This window comes from Triticum dicoccoides, chromosome 7B, assembly GCF_002162155.2.
Source record: "Triticum dicoccoides isolate Atlit2015 ecotype Zavitan chromosome 7B, WEW_v2.0, whole genome shotgun sequence".
NCBI lineage: Eukaryota > Viridiplantae > Streptophyta > Magnoliopsida > Poales > Poaceae > Triticum > Triticum dicoccoides.
The window spans coordinates 414563217-414587414 of NC_041393.1; the positions used below are offsets into that span (position 1 = coordinate 414563217).

The 24198-nt window shown below is 42.5% G+C and overlaps 1 protein-coding gene across 7 annotated transcripts; it reads right to left on the minus strand.

Annotated features, from left to right (window-relative positions):
* Nucleotides 1-1091: 1091 nt before the first annotated feature.
* Nucleotides 1092-21080, minus strand: LOC119340061 (tetratricopeptide repeat protein 27 homolog). Of its 7 annotated transcripts, none has more exons than XR_005164349.1 (22): nt 20611-21080; nt 20101-20356; nt 18484-18791; nt 17571-17652; nt 16955-17255; nt 15241-15299; nt 14373-14462; nt 12687-12778; nt 12502-12600; nt 12346-12423; nt 8908-8992; nt 8751-8809; nt 8604-8673; nt 7995-8086; nt 7087-7149; nt 6946-7012; nt 6169-6384; nt 5973-6092; nt 3559-3711; nt 2236-2329; nt 1467-1528; nt 1092-1369 (listed from the first exon to the last, which is right to left on the minus strand). XR_005164349.1 is itself a non-coding variant. In XM_037611973.1 (22 exons), exons 1-20 carry the CDS (start codon nt 21012-21014, stop codon nt 2246-2248), a joined length of 2778 nt encoding a protein of 925 aa, XP_037467870.1. In that variant the 5' UTR covers nt 21015-21080; the 3' UTR covers nt 1092-1369; nt 1467-1473; nt 2236-2245. The 7 variants fall into 7 exon arrangements, 4 of the variants coding, with proteins under 4 accessions (XP_037467870.1, XP_037467871.1, XP_037467869.1 ...); XM_037611973.1 differs by having other exon boundaries at nt 1467-1473; XM_037611974.1 differs by lacking the exon at nt 1467-1528 and having other exon boundaries at nt 17571-17637.
* Between the last annotated feature and the right edge of the window lie 3118 nt (nt 21081-24198).

Here is a 24198-nt window from a genome sequence, read left to right on the forward strand (position 1 = left end):
GTCATATTATGATGGCGCTGGAACTGGATCAATCCACTCCAGGGCCAGGTAAGCTTGCTCCTTGCACTGGCACTGGCTTGCTTCGTCCAGATAGGGCTTCTGTTGGTCTCTCTTTTTCACTATCACTGAAATCCAGAGCGCTCGCCCACACGACCCGCAACGCGCGGTTGCCAGCTGCGCCGTGTGACAAATCAATTCCTGCCTACACAGTCACTACCCAGTCCACGCGTGTGTGGGTGAGCTGATTCTTGCCCACACAATCACCACCCAATCCACGCACTGTGGGTGAGCTGCTCTTCGCCCGCACGACGCTCGTATGGTGATAGTGTCAACTGCAGTTGCACGTATGTGACAACTAGGTAAACATACATAACAACTATGATTCATTGGTTCATTAAAACTGCAGTTGTGCATACGTGGCAACTAGGGTAACACACGTGGCAACCAGGGTTTGACCACATGTGGCAAATAGTTAATCAGACGCGGCAATGGTTTGATTACACGATGCAACTACCATAAATTAGACATGGCAATTATAATTAACCAAAACAAAGAGAGATGTCATATGCTTTTACAACTATATTTGCCATTCCGAATAACTGAAGTTGACATCCCTCGGGTAACTAATGCGTCATCCCATGGGTAACTAACATAGCTACGCCAGGACGTGTGATCATATTTGCTTCATGCCACACACGCGGGATGAAAGATGAATAGTATTTGCTGGACATATGACACAAAATAGCTGCACCCACACGTATGGATAGATCTCTAATATGCGACACATGTGACAGATATTGCTCGCCGCAAAAAAAGGTCTTAGATGGCATGGCTGGCGGACGAAGACGACGGAGTGGTGGCTTGTAAAGATAAATATGACATGTGGTGTTGGCATGTCAGTGAGAGTACACTGCGATCCCAGTCGGGATCAATTGCGACGAGCTCTACAAACTGAAGGCTTAAAACGGACTTCGCTCCCCACGGTGCCTTGATCTTCACTATGCCTCGTCGTATTCCCCGTCACTCCCATTCCCAGAACAGAATGTCCATCAATCACAATTACTAAGCTTCATAGGCAAACATTTGGACCATATTTGTAAATAAGTTTTTTTAGTAAATAAGTATGCTGCAATTAATGATACAATGTCCAAAAACCGCAGCTAATACTCTACATATGGCATCCATTGGATGATAATTCTACAAACATGCATAAATAATTATGCACTAAGATTACATGCTCATCAACCTACATTTCATCAACGTAACTGAGATTTCAACCAGGCGCTGACATGACGATGCTCATCAACGTAACCAAGATTTCACCAATCAAGCTTGTGTGACCCAAGTATCCTTGATTCACAAGTCAGATCTACCAAGAAAAAGAAACATCATAAATTGGACCATCCATATCGGTATTTACAGGAGAAAACATAAACACATCTTCCAATTAGAGCATTGACATGCACCTGCCAGCTAGAGATGGGAACTTCAATTAGCAACAGTGCGACATGCATTGCAGGTATCGTGCCTAAAGGCGAAAACAAATAGCACTATTGCATCAACACCAAGCTTTGCAGCAGGAGATAACTCGTTTATTGTTCAAACATAGAAACTAGCTTGTACAATAATTAGGTGCCAGTTCGCACCTCTAGGTGGCGCATGGTTACAACAAAAGTTGTTTATAACGGATACATACATGCGCAGCTGGCAGTAGCCACACCTAATTGATATTTGCGGGTTATACCTTTATGGTTTTGCCAAGTTACTTGCAGATTATGCCAAACAATGCATTTGCACACATGACAAATTGTTGGAAAAATACTTCTTCCGATTCTAAAAGTAAGGCCTACATATTTTTCAAAATTCAAACAGTGTGAAGTTTGACCAAGTTTTTAGAAAAAAAATATTAATATCTATAATACCAAATCAATACAGTTAAATACATAATATAATATATTTTCATATGATGCCAATGAAGTATTTACAGGTTTTGGTCGTTTTTCTCAAAAGGTTAGTCAAACATTACATTGTTCGACTTCTGGGGGAAAATGCACGCCCTACTTTCAGGAACGGAGGGAGTATGAAGATTACCCAGAAACATATTTCCCACTTTCTAAGACCAGTGCCCACTGCCACACAAGTCTCAGGACTAGATACAGAGAATATTAACAGCCTCCGCCAAAGAAATCGCAAGATAAGAATTCACGACTAAAATAGGAAAAAACTCAAACCTACCTCAATAAGTCTAGGCAGCACCAATCAGGTCCTTTAATTCAACAAGGCAGTCATCAAGTTCTTTATACTCCTTTGAGCCTACAAAGTTCAAGCCCTACATAAGATAAGATCAATATTTTATTATCAGGGAGAACTTCTCAAATTCCAGTACTGAGAGAAATGGGTCAGCTATTATAAATGGAATGGCTTTCTTTTCATGTGTCATTCCTGATCTGTATTTCACATGTTCAAGAACAAAATTTTGTTGTTAAAGATGGCTATACTCTACATCCTTGTAGATCATTCAAGAATTAGTACTCCCTCCGTCTATAATGTAAGACGTTTTTTGACACTATACTAGTGTCAAAAAAAGTCTTACATTATGGCACGGAGGGAGTAGTAAATATTGCAAAACCACAACTGTTGAGCTTTCAACGTTGCTTTTTACCACCAATCTATGGGCAGCCTGTGTCTCAAAGCCCAGATCTCACACTTTCAGACTCTTAACAGCCTTACTGACTGCTTGCTCCCGTATGTCAGTGCTGAGGAGGAAGAGAAGCTCCACCAGAAGGTATATCAATGAATGGTGAATCACGGGTTGAGCCTGACCACCAGTATAAGCCACACTAGAGTGCTGCTGTCGCTCACTTCATTTGTGGAACTCGGTTCAGCCCAACTTTCAACTCGCCACTTACAAAGCAAATCCCCAAATATCGATCAGACCAGGTGTGACAGCAGCACAATCCATCAGTCAGCCAGACCAATTATCCCATGCAGCCGTAGCATCATTGTTGTAATTTCTTTACACCACATTTGAATGCTTGGCCTATTTGAGAGCACGTGCTGTTAAAAGATTATTACTCTTGACCATCACCTTCATCCCCAACTTGGAACTTATCGAGCTGCTTGAGTTGCTTGGCTGCTTGCTGACCATATCCATTCTTCACCTCCATTATGGCGTGCTCAGACGCAGCAGATGGTGGCGACAATGGCAGCAACTCGAAAGTTTCCTAGGCAGGAAAAAATAATAGCAGGGAGGCAAGAGACACGTGAGAGCACGCTCTACACCGGCTGGTCGGCCTCAACTCATGCCTCGTCCATCTGCTACATGGCTGTGTTACAGGACGGTTCTTTGCCTACCAGCACATGTGGGCCAAGGCTGTTAAGAGACCTAAGGGGTAAGATTTCGGCTTTAAGACACAGTCCCCTGTGGCTATAATGGTGGTCATGTGGAAAAAAATATGAAAGTGGTGGTTAAGAGATATGGGTGCCAGAGTTGTTGAGATTTTGCGATATTTCCTCATGAACTATATATAGTGGGCAGCAAAACCAGAACTCAGGTACCTCTTTCAAGGAGCTTTTAAGATGCATCTCCGCTAACAATAATTCTTTTTTGCTTCCTGTCATGGATGAAATTTCCATGTAGAACTTGCAAAGCTGCAAAGAAGCTTGAGCATACTTTTTGAACTTCTTATGGTCATGACATAATTCTGAACCCTGTGAAGATAACAGTCACAAAGATGATGTGAAACGATGAGTAACAGAACATAAATATACAGTCTGTTGCATGTAGAAAATAACAATGAAATAGGAATACTTGGATTCAACGAGAAAATAAAGTCAGCACTTAAACACCATTCATAAGATTTTCAAACGAATAAGTAATTATACATATATTAAAGTCAGTGCTACTTAAGAAGATAGTGGGGATATACGAATACACATACACAGTAAACCGGAGAAGAGGAGGTTTTGGGGAGGCCACACATGATCCAACTGGCGTGGGTGGCCTTTTTTCATAAGGTGCTCAAGGAGCAATTAGGGTTTACAAACACTATTACAAGGTACGCAGAATCAGTAAAAGCAAATCATATATCGCAAACACGCACAATTTGTAGATGCCATTGCAAAGACGGAAAATGGGTTATTTTGCCACTGCCAAATACTCCCTCCGTAAAGAAATATAAGAGCGTTTAGATCACTAAAATAGTGATCTAAACACTCTTATATTTGTTTACAGAGGGAGTGCTTCCTCCGTTCCAAAATAAAATACAAGACATCTCGCCAAACCGTCTCTAACTTATCCACTCTTTCTTTCTCGTGCCTCCCCACACCATTCCCCTTCTCCAACTTATCAGTGTACCAGCCTTCTGTCACACTCTTTACCCCTGGTGACCAAGGCTGCTCATCATCACAGCCAACGACCATAACAATCTTGATAAGCCCCCATCCTATTACTACAATAGCTCCAACCCGGTCAGCGGCACCACGATGCATCTGAGCAGCACAATGAAACAAGAGCTGTGTTGGCCGGGCAAAATGGGCCGACTCACACTGGTCAGCATCTTACCATCAACCACCAATAGCATGCCACTTACATTCTACAGGCTACAAGAATGTCTATGTCAGAGGTGTGTCTTGTGACTCAGCATGCCCCAATCCGTCACCAGGGTGCAATTTAGTCCGCACACAGCACTGTATGGCATGGGCAGCAGAGCTACTCACACATCAGTGTCCAAAAACATTTATTGCCGAGTCAGCCATATCAGACTCTTGACACCTGAACCGAATTCCAAGACAAAAAACTAAATCAGAGTCAGTTCCGACACCCATGTTCGCATGCAAAGACGTGCGATATTACACACATAGCATGCATGTTGTACAGCATGATCCAGCAGACCAGAACAGCAGCACAAGAGGGCACGGCAAGGCGTTGTTGCATCTCGGCAACACAGTGCGTGTGCACTCGTTGGCTTGGCTCATTGCCAATTCTCAGTGCCCACTGCCCACCTCATGCTTGACAATGCCTCAAACATGAAATTTTGCATTTCTTTTCTTTTTCTGTCAGATGGCCAAATTGTCACTTTGGTACTCGTTGAATTTGGTTGCTAACAAATCCTATTTCTAACCGTTGCAATGATCCACAGCAATTAGCTCAATTTGAAGGGCAAACTATGGAGAAAAAACAAGAGACTTTCTTTTGACACTATATACAGTGCTCTCATTTCCTGTTCTCCTCACTGGAGACAATTGAGTTAAGCAGGATGCCACAATATTGCCGCCCTCCTGACTGCACAAAAACAGCAAAAGAAACAAACCCACCATACATGCCCAACAGTGAAATCCAGTATTCCTGGTATTTTTGACTCTATAGTAGACATCGGAATAGGAATACCAAGTTACTTTTCACACATGCCATTTCAGAGGTCAATGATTGTATAAGATGTAGGAAGTTCCAAAAATATAGAATGAAACTTAAGGAATCCCAGAAGAATCTGGTTTAGCTTAGCTTCCAGGCCAGATTTGGATTTTGTGTCAACCAAATTTCTGAACAATACAAAGAAGATGAATATTTAGGACACATCTTCCAATGAACCCATCACGCTGTTGTGTTGGTGTAGAATAGGCAGTCGTACACATGTGCAGATGCAGATATATAATTCAAATTGCTTGATTTGATGAACTGTGTGTAGACGAACATGTACCTTGAGAGCTTGACTTGAAGAATCTGGTGTGTCTGCGCTAATAGGTCTCATGCTATATCAATTTGAGTGTGCTCGACTCTATTGTTTGAACTTGTGTTGTTCAATATATTTATGTTCAAACATGCAATTTTCCCAGTGTGTGCCCTATCTCCAGTTGGCTAAGCAGACTACTGGAAAGAAGTACTATGCACCATAAGTAAAACATCAAGACATATAGCAACCAAAAAGAAGATAAAAGAGGCAAGTCATTCAGTGTGGACTAAGTTTATTAACCTTTAGATACTGAACTTGACTGCGCAAAGCTTTAGAACATTTCTCAAGGTCACCCTTGCTCTTATGGTATCTAGCAGATAATCCACATATCTCTGGAACGCTAGCCCCACTGTTTACAATCTAGAAACACAACCAATCAGATAAACTGCAGATCAATGCAAGAATAAAGATGAAAGTCAAGTAAAAACTTATGAACCTGCTCAAGGATATCACCAATTATATCTAATAATTGACTTGATTGCCTGGTCTCTTTATTTGAATCATCTGAAGTGTTGCCGATGGATTTAGCGTCTTGAGTATCATCAAGATGAGTAGCTTGTTCTTCGAGGGTGGTCATCACCCTGTCCAATAAATCAACATTGAAGCGCTTGTTGAAGGACAAATTTAATACCATTTTGGTAGCTTCAAGTGTCTGCACAGGATACCATACATTATATTTTGTCATTCTACAACACATTATAGCTGGCGTATAGGCCTAAGATACTCAGATATTCAAATGAGAGAACATGTCAGCCCCACAGGGAGACATGGAGAAAAGCTATCTACTTCATGAGATTAACAAACTTGACACTTGGCATAATATGGAGATTAATTATTAAACCGTTGAGTACCAAAGATTATAAGTAAAGGAAGAAACAAACCATTGCATATCTGTAAGTATGATGCAAGAAGCCAAGTTACCAAAGGCCATGGGAAGAGCATCGCTGCAAGTCAGTTTCGACCTCAACCAGTTGCTGGAGTAGTTTCTTTTCTTATCTTTGTGTAATTATCTATGCATATATAGTACTAACCTATTTAGATATACTATACTAACAGAAGGGTTCTCATGTGCTCTATTACCTTCAACAGAAACAAGATAATTAATAAGTATAAAGTCACGATCAGAATCCGTAAAGGGGATTGTGCTTATGTGTGTGATCAGCAGAAAAGTATAAATGTAGCTTGGAAGTATTGACATCAATATACTTCTTACCAGTCGAATATTGTGTGTGTCCAAAGCAACCTTACTGTAATTTTCCCAAACTTGCCAACTATTCCTCCTATAAATAAATGATTTAATTTTAATAACAAACAATTTACTTAATATACTTATGGAATAGGAGGTGATACACACTTGAACTTAACAGCTTCCCTGAATGACTGGACTGATACTTGACTTCTCCCTCTAATCATGTGCCTGGAAAATTGACAATATTAGATAACATGTAAGAGAAAATCTTGTGAGAATAACCCTTGCTTAGGATTTAATCTAGTATGTTTATGTATCCACCATTCAATATGTAAGCCTTAGAAACTAAGCTATGGTAGCAGTAAGAAACTTTATTTTGTCATCTTGGTTAACACTAGTGGGCTGTCAGTTCCATACCGACATACCTATGTACAAACCTTGTATCCTATATATACCTACCACTATGAAAATACAAGGACTGCCGCCTTTGCAGCACACACAGAAACCATCTAGCCAAGTACCAGTGTACGAACCGACATACCTATGTACCGACCTTGTATCCTATATATACAACTATGAAATACAAGGACTGCAGCTTTTGCAGCACACACATAAACCATCTAGCCAAATACCAGTGTACAGATAGGAAGAAAGAATTTCCAACAAATTTATGTCACAAAAATCAAAATGTTATTGCTTGCATTATAAACGAAATATCATGAAAATTGCTTGGGCCAAAAAGCACACAAAACAAACAAGAGTGGTTGCAGCTTATGTAGCAGCTTTGACTTGCTTGTCTGGTACACTACTATAATTTCCAAATGAACTATATACACAAGTAGACGAAGAGACGACATAGCACTATCCAACAAGATGTCAAAACCAAAATGTTCTGGCGTTAGTTTGACCTGGTCAGCTGAAGTGTTCAATTGAAATAAAGAAATATCAACAGTGCAAAGGAGAGAAGCTAACTTTAACTACAAGGTGAATAAATACAGAAAGAGGACACCTGATTCCATCACAGCTACAACATAGTAACGAAGGAATAAATATAGAAGGGGGGGGGGGCATACAGGCAGGCTATATTGTTCCATGCTTCTCCATTTTCAGGATCTATCTGCACAGCACGACTAAAAGCATCCAAAGCCTTCTCAAGATCTTTATCCTGCATGAACAAAACAAGACAGCTAATGTCTGTTCAAGTTGTTTTTTTTTTCAAAAAATAAAAACCAATGTTCATCTATTATGATATGAGCAACCAAATATGTTGAAGCAACACATGCACAGGAACTATGAAAAATGCAGACATGGTGGCATGCCCACAATTTCCATGGTTGACAGAAGGTCACCAACAGACAGAAGGATAAATGGTGAAAACGGTAGAGCAGGTTGGTTGAAGGCACAATCAACATTCAGGGTACCACTGCATTGACTAGCCCTGCAAGAAAACTCTAAGAAATTGCACAGTACTTGCTATACTCCCAACAGACAAATCTCAGATAGTAGAACACATTTCTGTAGTGACTTGATGAATAATCACATATCCACATCGCCCAGCAAAATATACTCATACATAGGTAGTAAGCAAACATCCATATCGCTTTGTAAAAAACATATCCATATCCTCTTGTAGTACCGGCTCAAGAAATTTCCAATGTATAAAATGGTTTCAAAAAAGTTACCTTCCATGCAGTTATACCATAGGCAAACCAGCCATCTGGATACAACGCATTCAATGCCAATGCAGATTCCCTGCGCAAAGTTTGAAGGAAAGTGATTTTCAAGCAAGTAACTGTAAACATACATGTTTATTAAATGTATTATTTTACCAAAGAATTTTGGATGTATAGAAGTCGTTCTTGTTGTACGCACTACGAGCCAGAGAACGCTGCACCAAGAGATAAGAGAATGTAAGACCAATTCCCATTAAATTATGCACTAGTACCACAATGAGAGGCTGGTGAGCAAAACAAAAGAGATGAATACCAGAGCTCGAGCAGATTTATTATTGGAGACTTCCAATGCTTTCTTATAATGATCATCGTTATTTGTAGCGTCACCAAGTGAACACCTAAATAAAAAATAAAACTATTCAACAACAGACAGAATTACCTATTTGGTGCCGATAGAATACAAAATAGCACAAGCCAGAGCAGAGTCATCCCATAGAAATAGATACCATAAAAGAATTTGCAGGTCGCCGCATATTATCACCCACGTACCCTATATCTGCAGTCTTTGAGCCAATTATTGAGGTGAATCGTAAAATAGGCAAGGCCGGAGCACGCAGCCAAGCTCGGCAGCGGCCGCCGGAGCAAGCGAAGACACCTAGTAAGACCGGAAGGCGGTTGCCGCGGTAGTGAATTCTAGGTAGACGTAGCTGGAGTCGGGGTAAGCAACACTCCAGCCAAGTTTGCTAGACTCTGGAGCGCACCGGGGACGAAGGCACGCGTGGTGTTGCTAGTACCAGACATGCTAAGACAGGGACCATCACGAACCATGTGAGATAGTTCGAAAGAGTAGCAGAGAAGGCCTCCATGTACAATCGATGCACAGAGCGGCATCCCAATGCCGATGTAGCCCGCCGGTGTTGCTGGAATAGATGAATTGGTTGCAAGAAAAAAATTGAACACAAGCATGTGCAAATAAAAAATAGACTGTGACCCTGGCAGAGATCTTGGTGGACATAGACGGGGAGGTGGTTGAGCTGGAGCGGTAGTAGGTGCCGAGGGTCGAGCCTATATTATCCACATGCATGAGCTCTTTTGCGGTGTTAAACGCGAGGTAGTAGATGTCGGGGATTAAACCTGAGTCATCCACATGTAGTAGCATGGCAGCGCTAGTGGGTGCGAAGAAGAACCCGTTGGCATTAACCAAGACCATGAGCGGTGGTGGCGGCGACAATGCTGGGAGGCGATGTAGTTGTCAGCGATGATGACCACAGGCGATGCAGGTGCAACCTTGTGTAGACGGAGAAGCACATACTAAGGGACTTTCGTCTCAATCAATGTTCGCGAAGATGAGCCAGCGTGGTGGCAACATGCAAACGGAGCAGCTAGCGATGACGCGTCAAGGCATCCGTAGGTGCGTCGTGTTAAGAGGAGTTGCCGGAGATTGAGTCGACGCCGTTTGTTGGAGTAGAGGCGCGTGATGTTGATGTGCTCCGATCTATGATCGGCGAAAGAAGAAACGCCGAACAAGCGACCGGCAAGAAAATTTGACGCGCGAACTAATCTAAAAGTTACACGGCTTAGCCGTGATGTACTCTAAACACCTCTATCTCACAAAAACGGTTGGCGGGAGTGAAACTTCAGCAGAAACCTCTCCCGCGGCAAATGGCTGCAACGTCGAAGCTCCCATGGGAGGATGTGTGGGTCAACGGGGATGCTCGATCACGTTGAAATTGGAGAGCTCAGGCAAGCGGAGACACTGGACGACACCACGTGCTAGCTAGCTAGCTAGCCGCCACCTTGAGGTTGGCCACGAGCCATGGAGGGCTGCCACACGACGCTGTCCAGGAGACGCAAGGCGTAGTTGGCATGGCAACGGCAAGGACAAAGTTGTAATCTACATTTCACTATTACGGGACTTTATGCTATTTTTTGGGGACCGGTGTAAATGTTATCGGACCCAAAAAAATGCAATACGGGCTTGACGCATCTATTCCAAGCAATGACGCGCGGTGCCGCAAATCCGTTTTACCAGGGGGAGGGGGGCGTAAACTGATTGTCACAAGCACATGAGTGGAATGACAAGTGCACAATGACATCTATGCAAGGATTATGCGTCCCTCAACTAGTCGTAACTTGGAGATCGACTCACTCATTGGCCGAATCAAGCGACCAACAACCACAACATCAAAGCCTTCTGTCACAAGCAAGTTCGGGTAGGCTAGATATGAAAGAAACCCAACAGAAATGTACGGAAACCAAAAAGAGAGAGAAAAAAAAGTAAAATAAGTATCAAGTAAATTAAGATTCTGGCACATGGATTGCTGATTTCCATGCAGTCCTATCAAGAGCCAAATCTCTAGGTACATTCAAAAAGTCCCTTTTTACCGCCTACTCACATGTCAACTTTAGTCGCCCTCTGGCCCTCCTAGTATTTTTTTTTCCCTTGCTTTAAGAATCCCAATCTTGAGTGGAGCGACCACAAAAAAAAGCTGTCAGAATTGACTATCAGCTTGCCCTTTGGTTTGAAAACTAGAATCCAACCAACTCCTCTCTCGAGAAACAAATTGAGAGTTATTTTTTCCTTCTAACTAATGTCCAGTAGTCCATCACTACTCAATGAGTTTGTACCCCAGGTCAACTCGGGGGAAGGGGAGAGTTGGCTTAATTAGGTAATCGTTAACCACAATTGGGCTTATTTTCCTTCTAACTCATGTTGACTAGTCAATCATAATCCTTGCATTTATGACATGGCGGCAGCACCCTAAAGGGATTGAACCAGTGAAGGACAAGGGGGTGAGACGGGTCACATACCAACAACTCGAGCACACAGACATGCAGATCACAACAGAGTGATAATTGATTATTTTGGTGCGGAATGGCGCCAGCGGAGCACTCATCAATCATCATAGAACGGAGCTGGAGACACTATGATGTGGAGCTGCCTACAAAAATAGCCACCTTAACCACTATTGTCGAATGCAGGGTACCGACGTTGACGTTGCCATACGTCACCCCTTCATCATCCATACTAGGGTGAGGCAGTGATAACCGGTCGAGTAGCCACCCCATACCCCCTTCATCATCCATACTAGAGTGAGGCGCTGCTAACAGCCACCTTGACCACAATTGTAGAATGCACGAAACAGATGTTGCCACATGTCACGCTTTCATTATCCAGAAGGCAGGGTGCTTAATGCACAACCATCCGTCAAAGGCGACGGGAAAAGCATCAGATATGCCCTAAAGTTGCAAGGAAGACGTGCATGACTGACTGCATGGCACAATGACAAGAAGTGGAGCAAGATTACAACAGAATGACGTGAAGAGTGGCCATCGAGTAAAAGACAGCCACGGGAGATGAATGATGCATATTTATGACTGATGCCTGGTGAGAAAAAATATTTATGACGTACATAAACAGACACCTGTGCCACGATAACTCCGTAATAATATGATTTTGTTCTCTTTCGTAGTGGGAAGTCCAAAAAAAGTAAACATTGCAAAAGCTGATTTAAGCATAGCAGACTGTGAAAGAAATGCAAAATGTTATTTGCAACACTTATTAAGAACCACTAGTAATAATATGATTTTTGTTCTCTTTCATATGGGAAGTCCAAAATAAGTTAACATTGCAAAATCTGATTTAAGCATAGCAAACTCTAAAAGAAATGCCAAACGTTATCTGCAACACTTATTAAAAATGAAAATATCCCACAAAATCAAATCAATATAATCTCCAAGATCTACTTACCATAATTTTGGGTCATTGGGTGTAATGGAGAGCCGTGTATTTATTAGACTAACTGCATCAGCAACTTTACCCGATAATCTGTCAAATATTAAGAGTAGGTTATTACAGGGCAGTCAGCTGAAGGACATGAGTTACTTTGCACATGGAAATGCATACCGATAGCAATAGATAAGATTATCCCACAATTCGAGATCTTTGAAAACATTCAGGGCTTCTCCAAGTAAACCACAGCTTATCAACAGGTCGCCATATTCTCTGAGTTCACAAGAAGAAAAATAAGTTGCATTTGATGACAGGTGTTGCTGCAAAATGTATGAATGCTTGGGCATGTCAATACATACTTCCTTAATGCAGGGAGAGTCGGCATATGGACTCCAAAAACCAATCTGGCTCTTTCTGAAGCCACTGGAAATTCTTTGTTCGTTTCTTCAATCTAAGGAAAACATCAAATTGCATGTTAGCAGCAGCATTTGTATTGAACTTATTAGCACACAGACGAATACTTTGCCCTTTGGAATAAAGATCCAGCACTCACTATGATCAATTGACCAACACAGACGAATCTGGTCATACCTGTTGGTCCTAATTAATGCATGCACTACATGGCTGTCATTAGCATATTTATCTTTACAATAACTAAATGAAAACGCACACATTCCTGCAGAATTTTTGATTAGTTGTAAATTTTGCACATGTGAGAACTTGCTGCACAAAAGAAAATTCTTAATATAAAATGTGATTTTTAATGTAAAATATGCCCCAATTAAATGCAATGGGATTTAAAACCCACTTAGAATGTGCGTCAATACTGCATGTTGCATGGTGGAGTGACACTCCATGTCCAGATCGAACAGTTGTTGCTAGAACAAGATAGCAAATCCAACAGCTACAAGAATTTTGATGATGTGGCGCATTGTGGGAGCAGAAAAATATCAATTAATGCTTGATAGTGGGTTTGTCTATATATATGTATATAGACATGCAGACGTCAAGTAGTGTGATCTAAGTAGGTAATATTTTCACGGAAATTCGAAGGTGTATCAAATGTCAAAAGAATATGAGAAGCTTAAAGACATGCAGACGTCAAGTCTTTTTGTGTGCTTTAAAAAAATTGTGAGCGTAAGTCTAGAGCATCCAAATTTGATTTATTTCTCCCAAAGGCACAAATGTGTTCTTGGTTCATGGAAATTTATGGGCACAAGAAACACATGAACATTTATGAGTACAAATAATTGGGAATTAATTGACAATTTTTTGTATGTCGTACAAATTTACTGCCCATCCAAGGAGCCGTTTTTCTTAACTTGTATTTGCAAGGCAGTGTTCACTTCAAGCTTTATTTTAGTTTGTACTGGTGGACAACACTGATTGGGGTGGTGAATCAGGGGTTGGGAGAACGAACAGAGGATTAAGAATGGGAGGATGCGAGGAGGAGAATAAATGCCTAGAAGGAAACAAGAACTCAGTTCAACCAAATCCCCAGGATATAACTAAGATAATGGACTGCTCTCGTCCACACTCACCCTGCCTGTTACAAATAACACCGTAAATACCCAAGTGTTAGCAAAGCTTATGTTAGAGGTCCAAAGGCGTTTGATGGTCTACCAAGGGCAAGCATCACACCAAGACAACACCAGGAGATTAGTTAATAAGGTTCGGCGAACACGCCAACATCCCAAAGCATGAATTGCGCTCTTACCCCATGGATGCAACACTCGTGCGCCTGATGCCATCTGTCATCTCAAGTTACACTGGGTGGTAGCTAAATTATTGAATAAATAAAATATGGAAATTAAGTAAAACCTGCACAACCAACCTAAACTGCTAAATCAAATCTTAACTGTCATTAAGAGAATAAGTATCAACAATGAAAAAAAGTAATAAAGGAATTGAAGAGAGTCTAATAACTAAAATGCAAAATTTACGAAGAGCCAAGAGCTAAGAAAAAATTGGTCCTACCAAGATGAATGTAGTATATCTGAAACATTGAGGAATTTCACAAGTGTAGGAACTGATATTGCACTTACCAAATTCTCCATCATTAACAGTGCACGCTGTTTTGTCCGACTGCGGGTGGACTCCCACCTAATACGCAGAATATCACACAGGCACCTGACCTGAGTGAGACAGAGAGCTGAATGAGAGAGAGCAGACCTGAAGTAACTACAGTTAAACACTGTAGCAACTTTGGCTACGATTTACTCACAATATGTCTACAAAATTAGTGTAAAGATATGACATTGGGTGCAGCGTTTCGGTGCCCAGGCTCATCTGCACCCGGTCAGAAAAAAATCACAAAAAAATTCAAAAAATTCCAAATGTTTTTTGCATGGTAGAAAATTTAGTGTGTGAGGTCCGCTCCAATTTTCAAATCATTTGGACATCCGAGCAACTCTCGGCAAAAAAGACAAATCAGGTCAGAACAGTGTATGAACAGTAAAAAATTTACAGACAGCAAATTTGTCTTTTTTGCCAAGAGCTGCTCAGATGTCCAAATGATATGCAAATTAGAGCGGACCTCGCACATCAAATTATCTACCATGCAAAAAAATTTGGAATTTTTTGAATTTTTCAAGTATTTGTTTTGATTTTGTTCATCAGCACGGGACGGTACAGATGAACCTGGGCTCAGAAGCGGATTTTCGTATGACATTGAAGTATTTTGCAAGACAAATACAATAGTGTCATTCATATATGCCCAATCTACATATTTTGTATATGTTAGTGGTCAATGACGTCCACTGAACATCGTAAAAAAGGCTCTTCTATTTTGGGGAGGGAGTAACAAATAAAAACAAAGTCGCATACAGAGCAATCGTCAAATTGGGGAATAATCTTTTACCTATTCGTGTGCACATGTTTCCAGAAATTAATTAAGATGCAATTAAAACCTACCACATAGCACGAATCATCTTGAGAATCAATTGACTCTATGTACGGTGCCATCTCCCATCCTACGTAGAAATAAAATGCATGAAACCAAAAAGAATCAGTGAAGCATGCTCAATCTTAAGCAAACACATAGATGAAAAAAAAATATGAAGATATAAAATATTGGGGCATAGTATTGAGAACAGGTCATATTAACATAAAAATTGATATGAAGTTAGAAATGTGCATACGTGCTAACTGTATATGCTAATACACACTACTCCCTCCGTCCGGTGAAGAGTGTACATCTAGGTTCAAAATTTGTCCACAAAAGAGTGTACTTCTATCTTCCCAATGCACATTAAAGTAGGAAAAAATACTTCTCTCTCATCACACGGTAATCAAGACCAATAGCAATCTACACATGGTCTTCTTAATTTCTACATGCACTTAGCTCATTGGAGGGTGGGTAATTAAAGAGGAGAAAGATAATGGCTTGCACCTTCCCAATGCATTTTTTACTCAACCCCATAATTTGTCCTAAAATTTCTAGATGTACACTCTTCACCGGACGGAGGGAGTACTTAGCTCTGTTTTAAATTACAGATTAACAAAGAGAATACAATGACAAACTATAAAACAAAATGCTTATAGATCATAAAAGGTTGCTTCTTCCCATTTTGTTTCTCCAATAACTTCAAGTATGCAAAACAAACTAAATGTCATTTGGAAATGATGCAAGTGTATTGTGAACAGACGACAAGAAAAATAACCTCTAATGTTCTACATTATGCTTTTACACTCAAGAATTTTAGCACCTTCACCCTTTAAGTAGTATGTACAATTATTTTACCATGCCCCTTTTTATGTATAAATATGAATTCTAAGAACTCACTAAAACCTATGGACCTTGCACAAACCACCAAACAATGTAGTATGTATACTACCTAAGTAGCCTTATAAGCTACTCCCTCCGTAAAGATACATACTCTTATATTTCTTCACGGAGGGAGTACACAGTATAGATACATACTCTGCACTATGTTAGATACTACCTAGACTGTATGAAACACATGTACGTGGGGATAACTTCAGCCGGTAGTAGAAAAAAGGTTTAAACGTGGATGTAACTTCTCCCAGTTAAACAAGTGGGTGTAACTTCACCCGGTATAAAAGATACTAGCTAGATTCTATATATACACGGTAGGCTTAGAATAGCTACACCGCCTAGTAAAACAGTCCAAACTATAGTAAAATAGGCACCAAAATGCAGAGATTTTGGACTACATTGTTTACGACCCAAGTCACTATTAACTACTTTGTTCCAGAATTACTACATTTGGTACACTATTTCACTACAATTTGTACTGTTTTACTAGGGGAATAAGCTATTCTAAGCCTAGGCTTCGTATATATAATATAAAAATATAGTACAAGAAATAGAAGGATCAACAAGAACCAGACAAAAGAACAAAGGCAAACCACAAAAAAGGAACAGCTAAAAGAGAACTGCGAGATAATCAACAGCTGGAACTTCTCCGATCATATCATGCTTTAACATCAACAGTTTTTGAAATCATTATTGCCAAAAAGGACATTTTTGTGACCCAGTACTAGAGCACCCTATTTGTGAACTGAGATAGAAAATTTTGGTACCGATCGTATATTGCATATTTAATATTTAAAACGGACCAGATGTATCTTGTACTGTCCAGAAGAAATGAAAATACGAGCGTACCAGACATTTCATCACTCCGACTCCTCCGACTAACATGTAAACATTGTGCAAGTACAGCAGCCTGCTGGACCGGAGTTAGTGATATCTGTGTGCTTCCACTACTCGAGCCGTTCACATTTTCTGTTAGCAAAGGCTTTCTTAGTATATCACAAAATTCATCGCTTTCACCAGGAACAGAGCTCCTCATCTTTCTCAAAGCCACAACATCATCCGGAGCTCCTCTTTGATCTGTCGATTGCCCCTCATCAGCTGCTGGTTTAGTGGTCTTTGTAATAAGTACCATTTGGGACTTCGCGTCCACCTATATCAAAGAATTGATCATTTCAAAAAGATCAAGGATAATGATTCCATATATGTTATGCAACAGCAACATGAATGATAGAAATGAAGTAGCATTTAAGTATATACGTGATGTATACATCATTGTTTTCTCATTTTCTAACAAGGTCCTCAAAAGAGTCAGACTAAGAGGGAACCAGGTGGTGTCTATTTTAATAAGAAGTCAATCAATACATTCATTTGAAAACATTTCTTGCAAAATGAAATGGTCCTCTATCATGAAGCTCCAGAAGCTAAAACAGAAGCAGGAAGTACCACGAGGTCGAGCACAATATACCTGGTGTATTGTTCGAAAACCAAGGATCCCTGTGAGGGAAAGATGAATCCCACATACCTTTTCAGCACTATCCAGATGCAACCTATACAAATACAAACGTCATAATTCTTTTAAGACAATATTATGCTCAGCTCAGCTACAGATTTTCAGTTCTCACTGCCATTCAGCATACGAGTTGAATAAATCAGCAAAGCTTCGGTACCCTATGATAGTAAATCAGGTATGTATACATCTACAAATACAATACAGATAAGCTATCAAACATTCATGGAAGATACTTCTATAGAGAACATTTGTTTCCAAAAACATGTCCCTGGATGTGTAATAAACTTTTTACAGTTATTGGCTCGTGCTTTAAGTCAGTCTAGACATGTTATGCCCAGCATTTTAACTTCACAGCAGCCTCTGAACATCCCATGTAGTGAGAAATAGTATTTTGACTGTCTGACATACAAGATATTTGACTTCTTATCAACTATCCACTATCCAAGTTATTTCTAAATGTAAACTAATTTCTGAACATTCCATGTAGTAAGAAAAATACTATTTTGAACGTCTGACAAACAAGACATTTGACTTCTTATCAACTACTCCCTCCGTCCCATAATATAAGATCATTTTTTACACTATCATAGGTTATTTCTACTATCTAGGTTATGGGACGGAGGGAGTATCTACTATCTAACTATCTACTTCATTTTAGATGTAACCTAAGAGAAATTAACTAGTGATATATTAGATAGCAACAATTGGGCATCACTGTTTGACATCTATTCATACAAATGTCTTGATACATTCTTACTGTTATTCAGTTTACCACTAGTGATCCAGAATAATCGCCTTAGGCTTAGGTTCTTGTGAGAACACAAAAGGCACACATATCCTCTAGGAAACTTGTAAGATGATTTCTTACCTTGAAGCATCAACTCGACCATACTTATACTCTGCAAGTCCAGCTTCTAAAAGAGCAGCTGAGACTAAAGAAGAGCCTTCTCCATCACCTAATAAAGAACCCCAGTAGCTAGAAACCGTTTCAAGTTCACCAAAGTGGGCCAACATTTTATTTTTGTACACCTGTACTTGATCAAACAAAGAGGATGATAGCTCATCTAAAATATTCTGCTGGGACATGGATAATCTGCACAGCCACCATGATATACTCCAAAAATCAGAGTCTAGGCTCTTTATGCTTGTCAACAGAAGTTCCGCAAAGACAATTAACTGCAAAATAACAAGATAAAGGCTAAGATGCTAAAAATGAGATACACTGTAATTTTCTGAATTTATGTCAAGAATCAATCACAACGCCCAACAAAAGGTACCCTCATACAACACTAGTTATAAGTTCTAAGTTCTAACCTTTCAAAAATTATGCATTTAATAAGCCCCAATTTCCAATGAAAAGGCGATCCAAGAGATGGAACAACAACACTGCTAACATCCGATACTCCCACCCAAAAAGAGATGTATTTTGACTTGTTAAGACAAGACTTTGGGCCTGTTCGGCAACAGCCTAGCTTCCCAAACTCCTCAACTTCTACTCCTAGATTCAATTTCCAGCTTCTCACAGCAATGGAAATATGTTCGGCTGCGCAGCTCCTGCTTCTTGTCGCTGACATGGGCTGACAACCCATTTAGATGGGCTGAAGCCCGTTTGAGAGCAAAGGGAGCAAAGCCCAGCTCGGTAGGCTAGAGCGGCACCCTTTTTCTCCTTAAAAAATGTACAGCGACCGTGATGGAGAGGCTACCAAAAGGGAGATATGGGCTGTTCGGGGGAGAAATCAATGGAACCGGTACGCAGAGGTCACTTGGCGGTGGCAGCACCTCGTAATAACGATCAACTCCAGCTCCTTCGTTTTCACGGAGCCAGGAAAAGGCAGCTTCCCAACTCCTACAAATTTGCACTAGGAGAATAGTCAGCTTCTCGATTTGAACTCCATGGAGTTTTCTCGTTCGGCTCAGCTCCACTGCGGAGTTAATGGAAATTGAGAGTTGGAGTGTTGCTGAACAGGCCCTTTGACAACCAGTTACTCCATCAATATGCCATAGCCTTGTCTTGACGAAACAAATATGCCTTGCATTTGGGATGGAGGGAATACTGAATTAAATTGAATTACTAAATACTAGAGTAATAGGACATCCACCAATTGTGCGTAAATCAAAAGGAACATTAGCCTGCTTAACACTTCTTTGCATCTCCATATCCACATCATTGTCTAGTGTCATTAGACATATGTGTCAATGTCATTATGTGTTTTGTACATGTTATGTGCGCAAAAATGACTAATTCGGACAGGTCAAGCTTCATCCGGGATGATTAAATTAGTCAAATGAGCTAACAATTATCTACATTATAGCTCATCAAGAAACCTATAGTCCCAGTGTATTACCAAATTATGAGATATTTCAACATAAAGCAACTGTCTGCAGAAAGACCATAGAAAAGGTGCAAGTAGAGTATAAAGAAATAAAAACTGAAAGAAACTCCAATCGGGTAAATTACAAAGAGCAAGCCACCTGAAATATATACCTGCAAGAGCAAGAATTTCCCATTAACATGGGAACCAAAAGAAGCTAAATGATGAGAAGCCCATGCCTGCCATTTGCCTCCAGAGTCACTATACCACATTTCAACCAATGATGAAGTCCAGAAAGGAACGAATTTCCCATGAACATGTGAATCAAAGGAGGCCAATTGATCCTGCTTGCCTCCAGCATCAATATACCAGCCGTCATCCAATGATGAAGTACTAAAGAAAGGACCAGGTGGACATTTTCTTGGAGGCCTGCAAATAGTTGGAAACAAACTCAAATATTATTAGCCACATTAGCATCTAGTACTAGAGAATTTCCAAATGTCTGGAGGCTTGACGAATACACTAAATGAATTTTTTACAGAGGAGAGAAGATGCAAGTAATCGAATTGTCCATTCAAAACTTTACAAGCCATGCAACCATATGCTGAACAGGTTATCCCATAATAATGAAATGATGTACTCCGATGTTATCGATTCAAAACAGTGGACCTTTACCAACTCACCCTGTCACGTTCTGCTGCGTGAATGCGAGCAGCGCCGCCACCGCTGCGGAGAGAACAAGCGCGCACCTGCACTCGAACCCCTCGTCCGCCGCCCCCCCTCCGACATCCCCCAGGACGAACAGCTCGGCAGCGGCAGCGAGGTGTTCGTAGAACTGCGCAGGGGAGTCATGGTCAGCCACGGTTAAGGCAGAGGCGCGCAGGATGTGCGGGACAGCGGAGGCGAGCGCAGCCGCGTAGTCCCCATGCTCGACAGCTGCGAGGGCGGAGGCGGCGACGGGGCCGAGCGGGTGGACCGGGGGAGGTGAAGGGGTCAGTGGTCGGGAGGCTGCGGTGGGGAGGGTACAGCGCAGGAGGCGGAGCTCGGCCTCACGGAGGAAGGTAGGAGAACGGCTGCATGCTGCCATGGCGGCGGCGAGTGGTGTGAGGCTAGGGTTTACAGAACGAGGAGAGGTATGTATCTGGGCATCCTATAGCGGGAGCTCCTTTTTTTTTTTGAGATAATATAGCGGGAGCTCCTAGTCAGCGCCTTCGGCGCCAACTAGGGGTTTCGGCGACCATGCTGCCGCGCTATTGGGCCGGCCCAAAACAGGAGCGCGCCGAACAGGGAAATATAAATGAAAAAAATGGCGCGTGCGAGGGAACCACTTCGCCACAACGGCACATCTAAGTTAGATCATTTCTTATCTTTTTTAGGTTCTTCTTTCATTTTTCATTTTTCCATTTTTCTTTTCTGTTTTTTCTTTTTTTTTCTTCCTTATATGATGATTTTTTTTCAAACTTGTGAACTCTTTTCAAATCGATGAACTTTTATAATTTTGATGAAATTTGAAAAAGTTCACATACTTGAAAAAAAGTTAATGGATTTGAAGAACGTTCACAAATTTGAAAAAGAAATTCATCAGATTTGAAAAAAGTTCATGGGATTAGAAAAAAAAGTTCATGGAATTTCAAAAAAGTTCATCGAAATTGAAAAGAGTTCATGGACTTTCAAAAAAGAATGAAAAAAGTTCATCAAATTTGAAAAAAAAATCATTGAATTGAATGAAAAAATAATCAGTTTTGAGAAAAAAGTTCATCAAATTTCAAAAAAGCTCATTGAAATTGAAAAGAGTTCATGTATTTCAAATAAAAATTGGAAAAAATTTCATTGAATTGAACCAAAAAAACAATCAGTTTTGAGAAAAAAAACTCATCCATTTTAAGAAAAGTTCACGAATTTGAAAGAAATCACCAAACCAGGAAAAAATAGAAATAGAAAAAAATAGAAAAAAGAAAAAAGGAAAGAGGAAATAAGAATAGTTGGAAAAAGAGGTTATCACGTCGGGCATGTTGGCGCGGTGGTTATTGTGGTGTGGTTCAATCGCTGAGGTCCCGGGTTCAATTTTCGTCACCCGCGTAGTTTTCAGCAGAAAAAGGGAGGTGAGATGGGTCGGCCCGCGAGTAGCTTCTGCAGGCGTCGGTTAGCAAAAATAGTAGAAACCGGCGCCTGCAGCGCCAAATAGGAAATGCCTCTTATAACACCGGTGCATACATCTTTCGGCCTTGTTTGGTACGCGTGGATTGGGGGGTTTCGAGCAGATATTCCTCGCGTGGCCCAGAAACGCTCAAACCCCCGACAGCTCGTTTGATACGCGAGGATTTCACGGGCCAAACCCTCCGAGCCCCGTCCGATACCCCCTCTCCATGCAGGTTTCAGCCCTTGAGAGGGGAATCGAGGATTTGGAGGAGACGTCGCCGCCTGCTCGACGCACCGCCGCCCGACTCCTCTCGTTAAGACGCCGCCGCCCGCCGCCTCTGCACCGGCGTATCTCCTCCGGCATACCCCCGGTTGTAAGTCCTTGCCTCGCCTCTCCCCCTTTACGAAATAGGGTTTCCCCCCGCTTTGTATTACAAAGCAAACATCACCGATACAAGCAGATAGGTGCTGGGGCGAAAGCAGCACAGGCACGCCCAAGAGAAAAGAAAAGAAACAAATGCTGACACCGGCGGATCAACAAAAACGAAGAAGCTTCGCGACCGCCGCGCCCACCGGGGATCTACCACTAAGCTCCTATACTCCGAAGCGCCGGTACCAATCAACACCTCCAAGAAGGAACGCGACGATGACGACGCTGCTGCCAAGGGTTTCCCCCGGTACGCGGCGAGGAGAGAGGAAAGGTACCTCCGACACCCTCCAGGAAGGTTCGGCGACACCCTCAGGCACCACCGCAGCGGAGTCGGCTCGGCTAACAGGGATTTCTCCTGATCCCAACCGTCACCTCGGGCGCTCCGGAGCACGCCACCAAACAAACCACCACTCTCTGCGCCAAAACGGTCTTGAAGCTTCCGCGCCGTCTCACAACAGCACCGCGAAAGAGGCCTGCACAACGAACAAGAGGAGTCGGGACTCGCGACAGCAGCATCGTCGGCATGCGGGAGGGCCCAACCTCCACCGTCAACGACGGTAACCAACCGGACGTGACAGTAGGAGCATACCGGTCCCGTGGGCCCACAGGTCTGGCCGGGTCCTCAGATGCCTGTAAAGCTCCCGCCTTCACACTGCAGAAGGCCTGCCGTCGGCGCCACCACCTCGAGTCCGAGGCACACCTCCTCCGTGCCACGCAGAGGACGTCGAAGCCATGTCAATGGCCAGCCCGCTAGGACCCAGATGGGGCCGGGAGGGCCCAGATCTGGGCCAGGGGCGCCCCTCCAGCCACCGCACGCCACCATGCCGCCATGCCGCCAAGGGCACCACCACCACCGCGCCCACTACCGGCGACCGCCGTCGGGTCGCCGGGCCGCCGCCCAGCCGAGCAGCACCGCCGCCGTCACCTGCCCTGCGAAGGAGACGAGTGTTGGGGGCAGAAGGGCTCGCCACCGCCGACACCACCCGGGCCAACGTCGGGGGCACCCGCCGGCGGCGGCGCGGGAGATCCCACGAAGGTGGGGGCTGAGAGGAAGGGGAAGGGTGCGCCGCCCCGGCCACTCTTTAGGGAGGCAACGCAGGGGCGAGAACGGGAGGAGGGAGGAGGGAAGAGGGGGCGGGATGGGCTGGGGCGCGCACACCTATGGCTGGCGGTGGCGGGAGGGGGCTAGGAGTAGCAGCAGGAGGAGCAGCAGGAGGAGCGGCAGCAGGAGCAGGAGCAGGAGCAGCAGTAGCAGTAGCAGTAGTGGTAGTGGTAGTAGTAGCAGTAGCAGTAGCAGCAGCAGCAGCAACAGTAGGAGCAGCAGCAGTAGGAGTAGCAGTAGGAGCAGCAGTAGGAGTAGGAGTAGCGGTAGCAGTAGCAGTAGCAGTAGCAGTAGCAGTAGCAGTAGCAGTAGCAGTAGGAGTAGTAGTAGCAACAGCAGTAGCAGTAGTAGTAGTAGTAGTAGTAGTAGTAGTAGTAGTAGTAGTAGTAGTAGTAGTAGTAGTAGTAGTAGTAGTAGGAGGAGGAGGAGGAGGAGGAGTAGCAGTAGCAGTAGGAGTAGCGGTAGCAGTAGCAGTAGGAGTAGCAGTAGCAGTAGGAGCAGCAGCAGTAGCAGCAGCAGCAGTAGTAGTAGCAGCAGTGTAGTAGCAGTAGTAGCAGTAGAAATTCTTGATATACCACGCTCCCGGGTGGAACGAGGGGC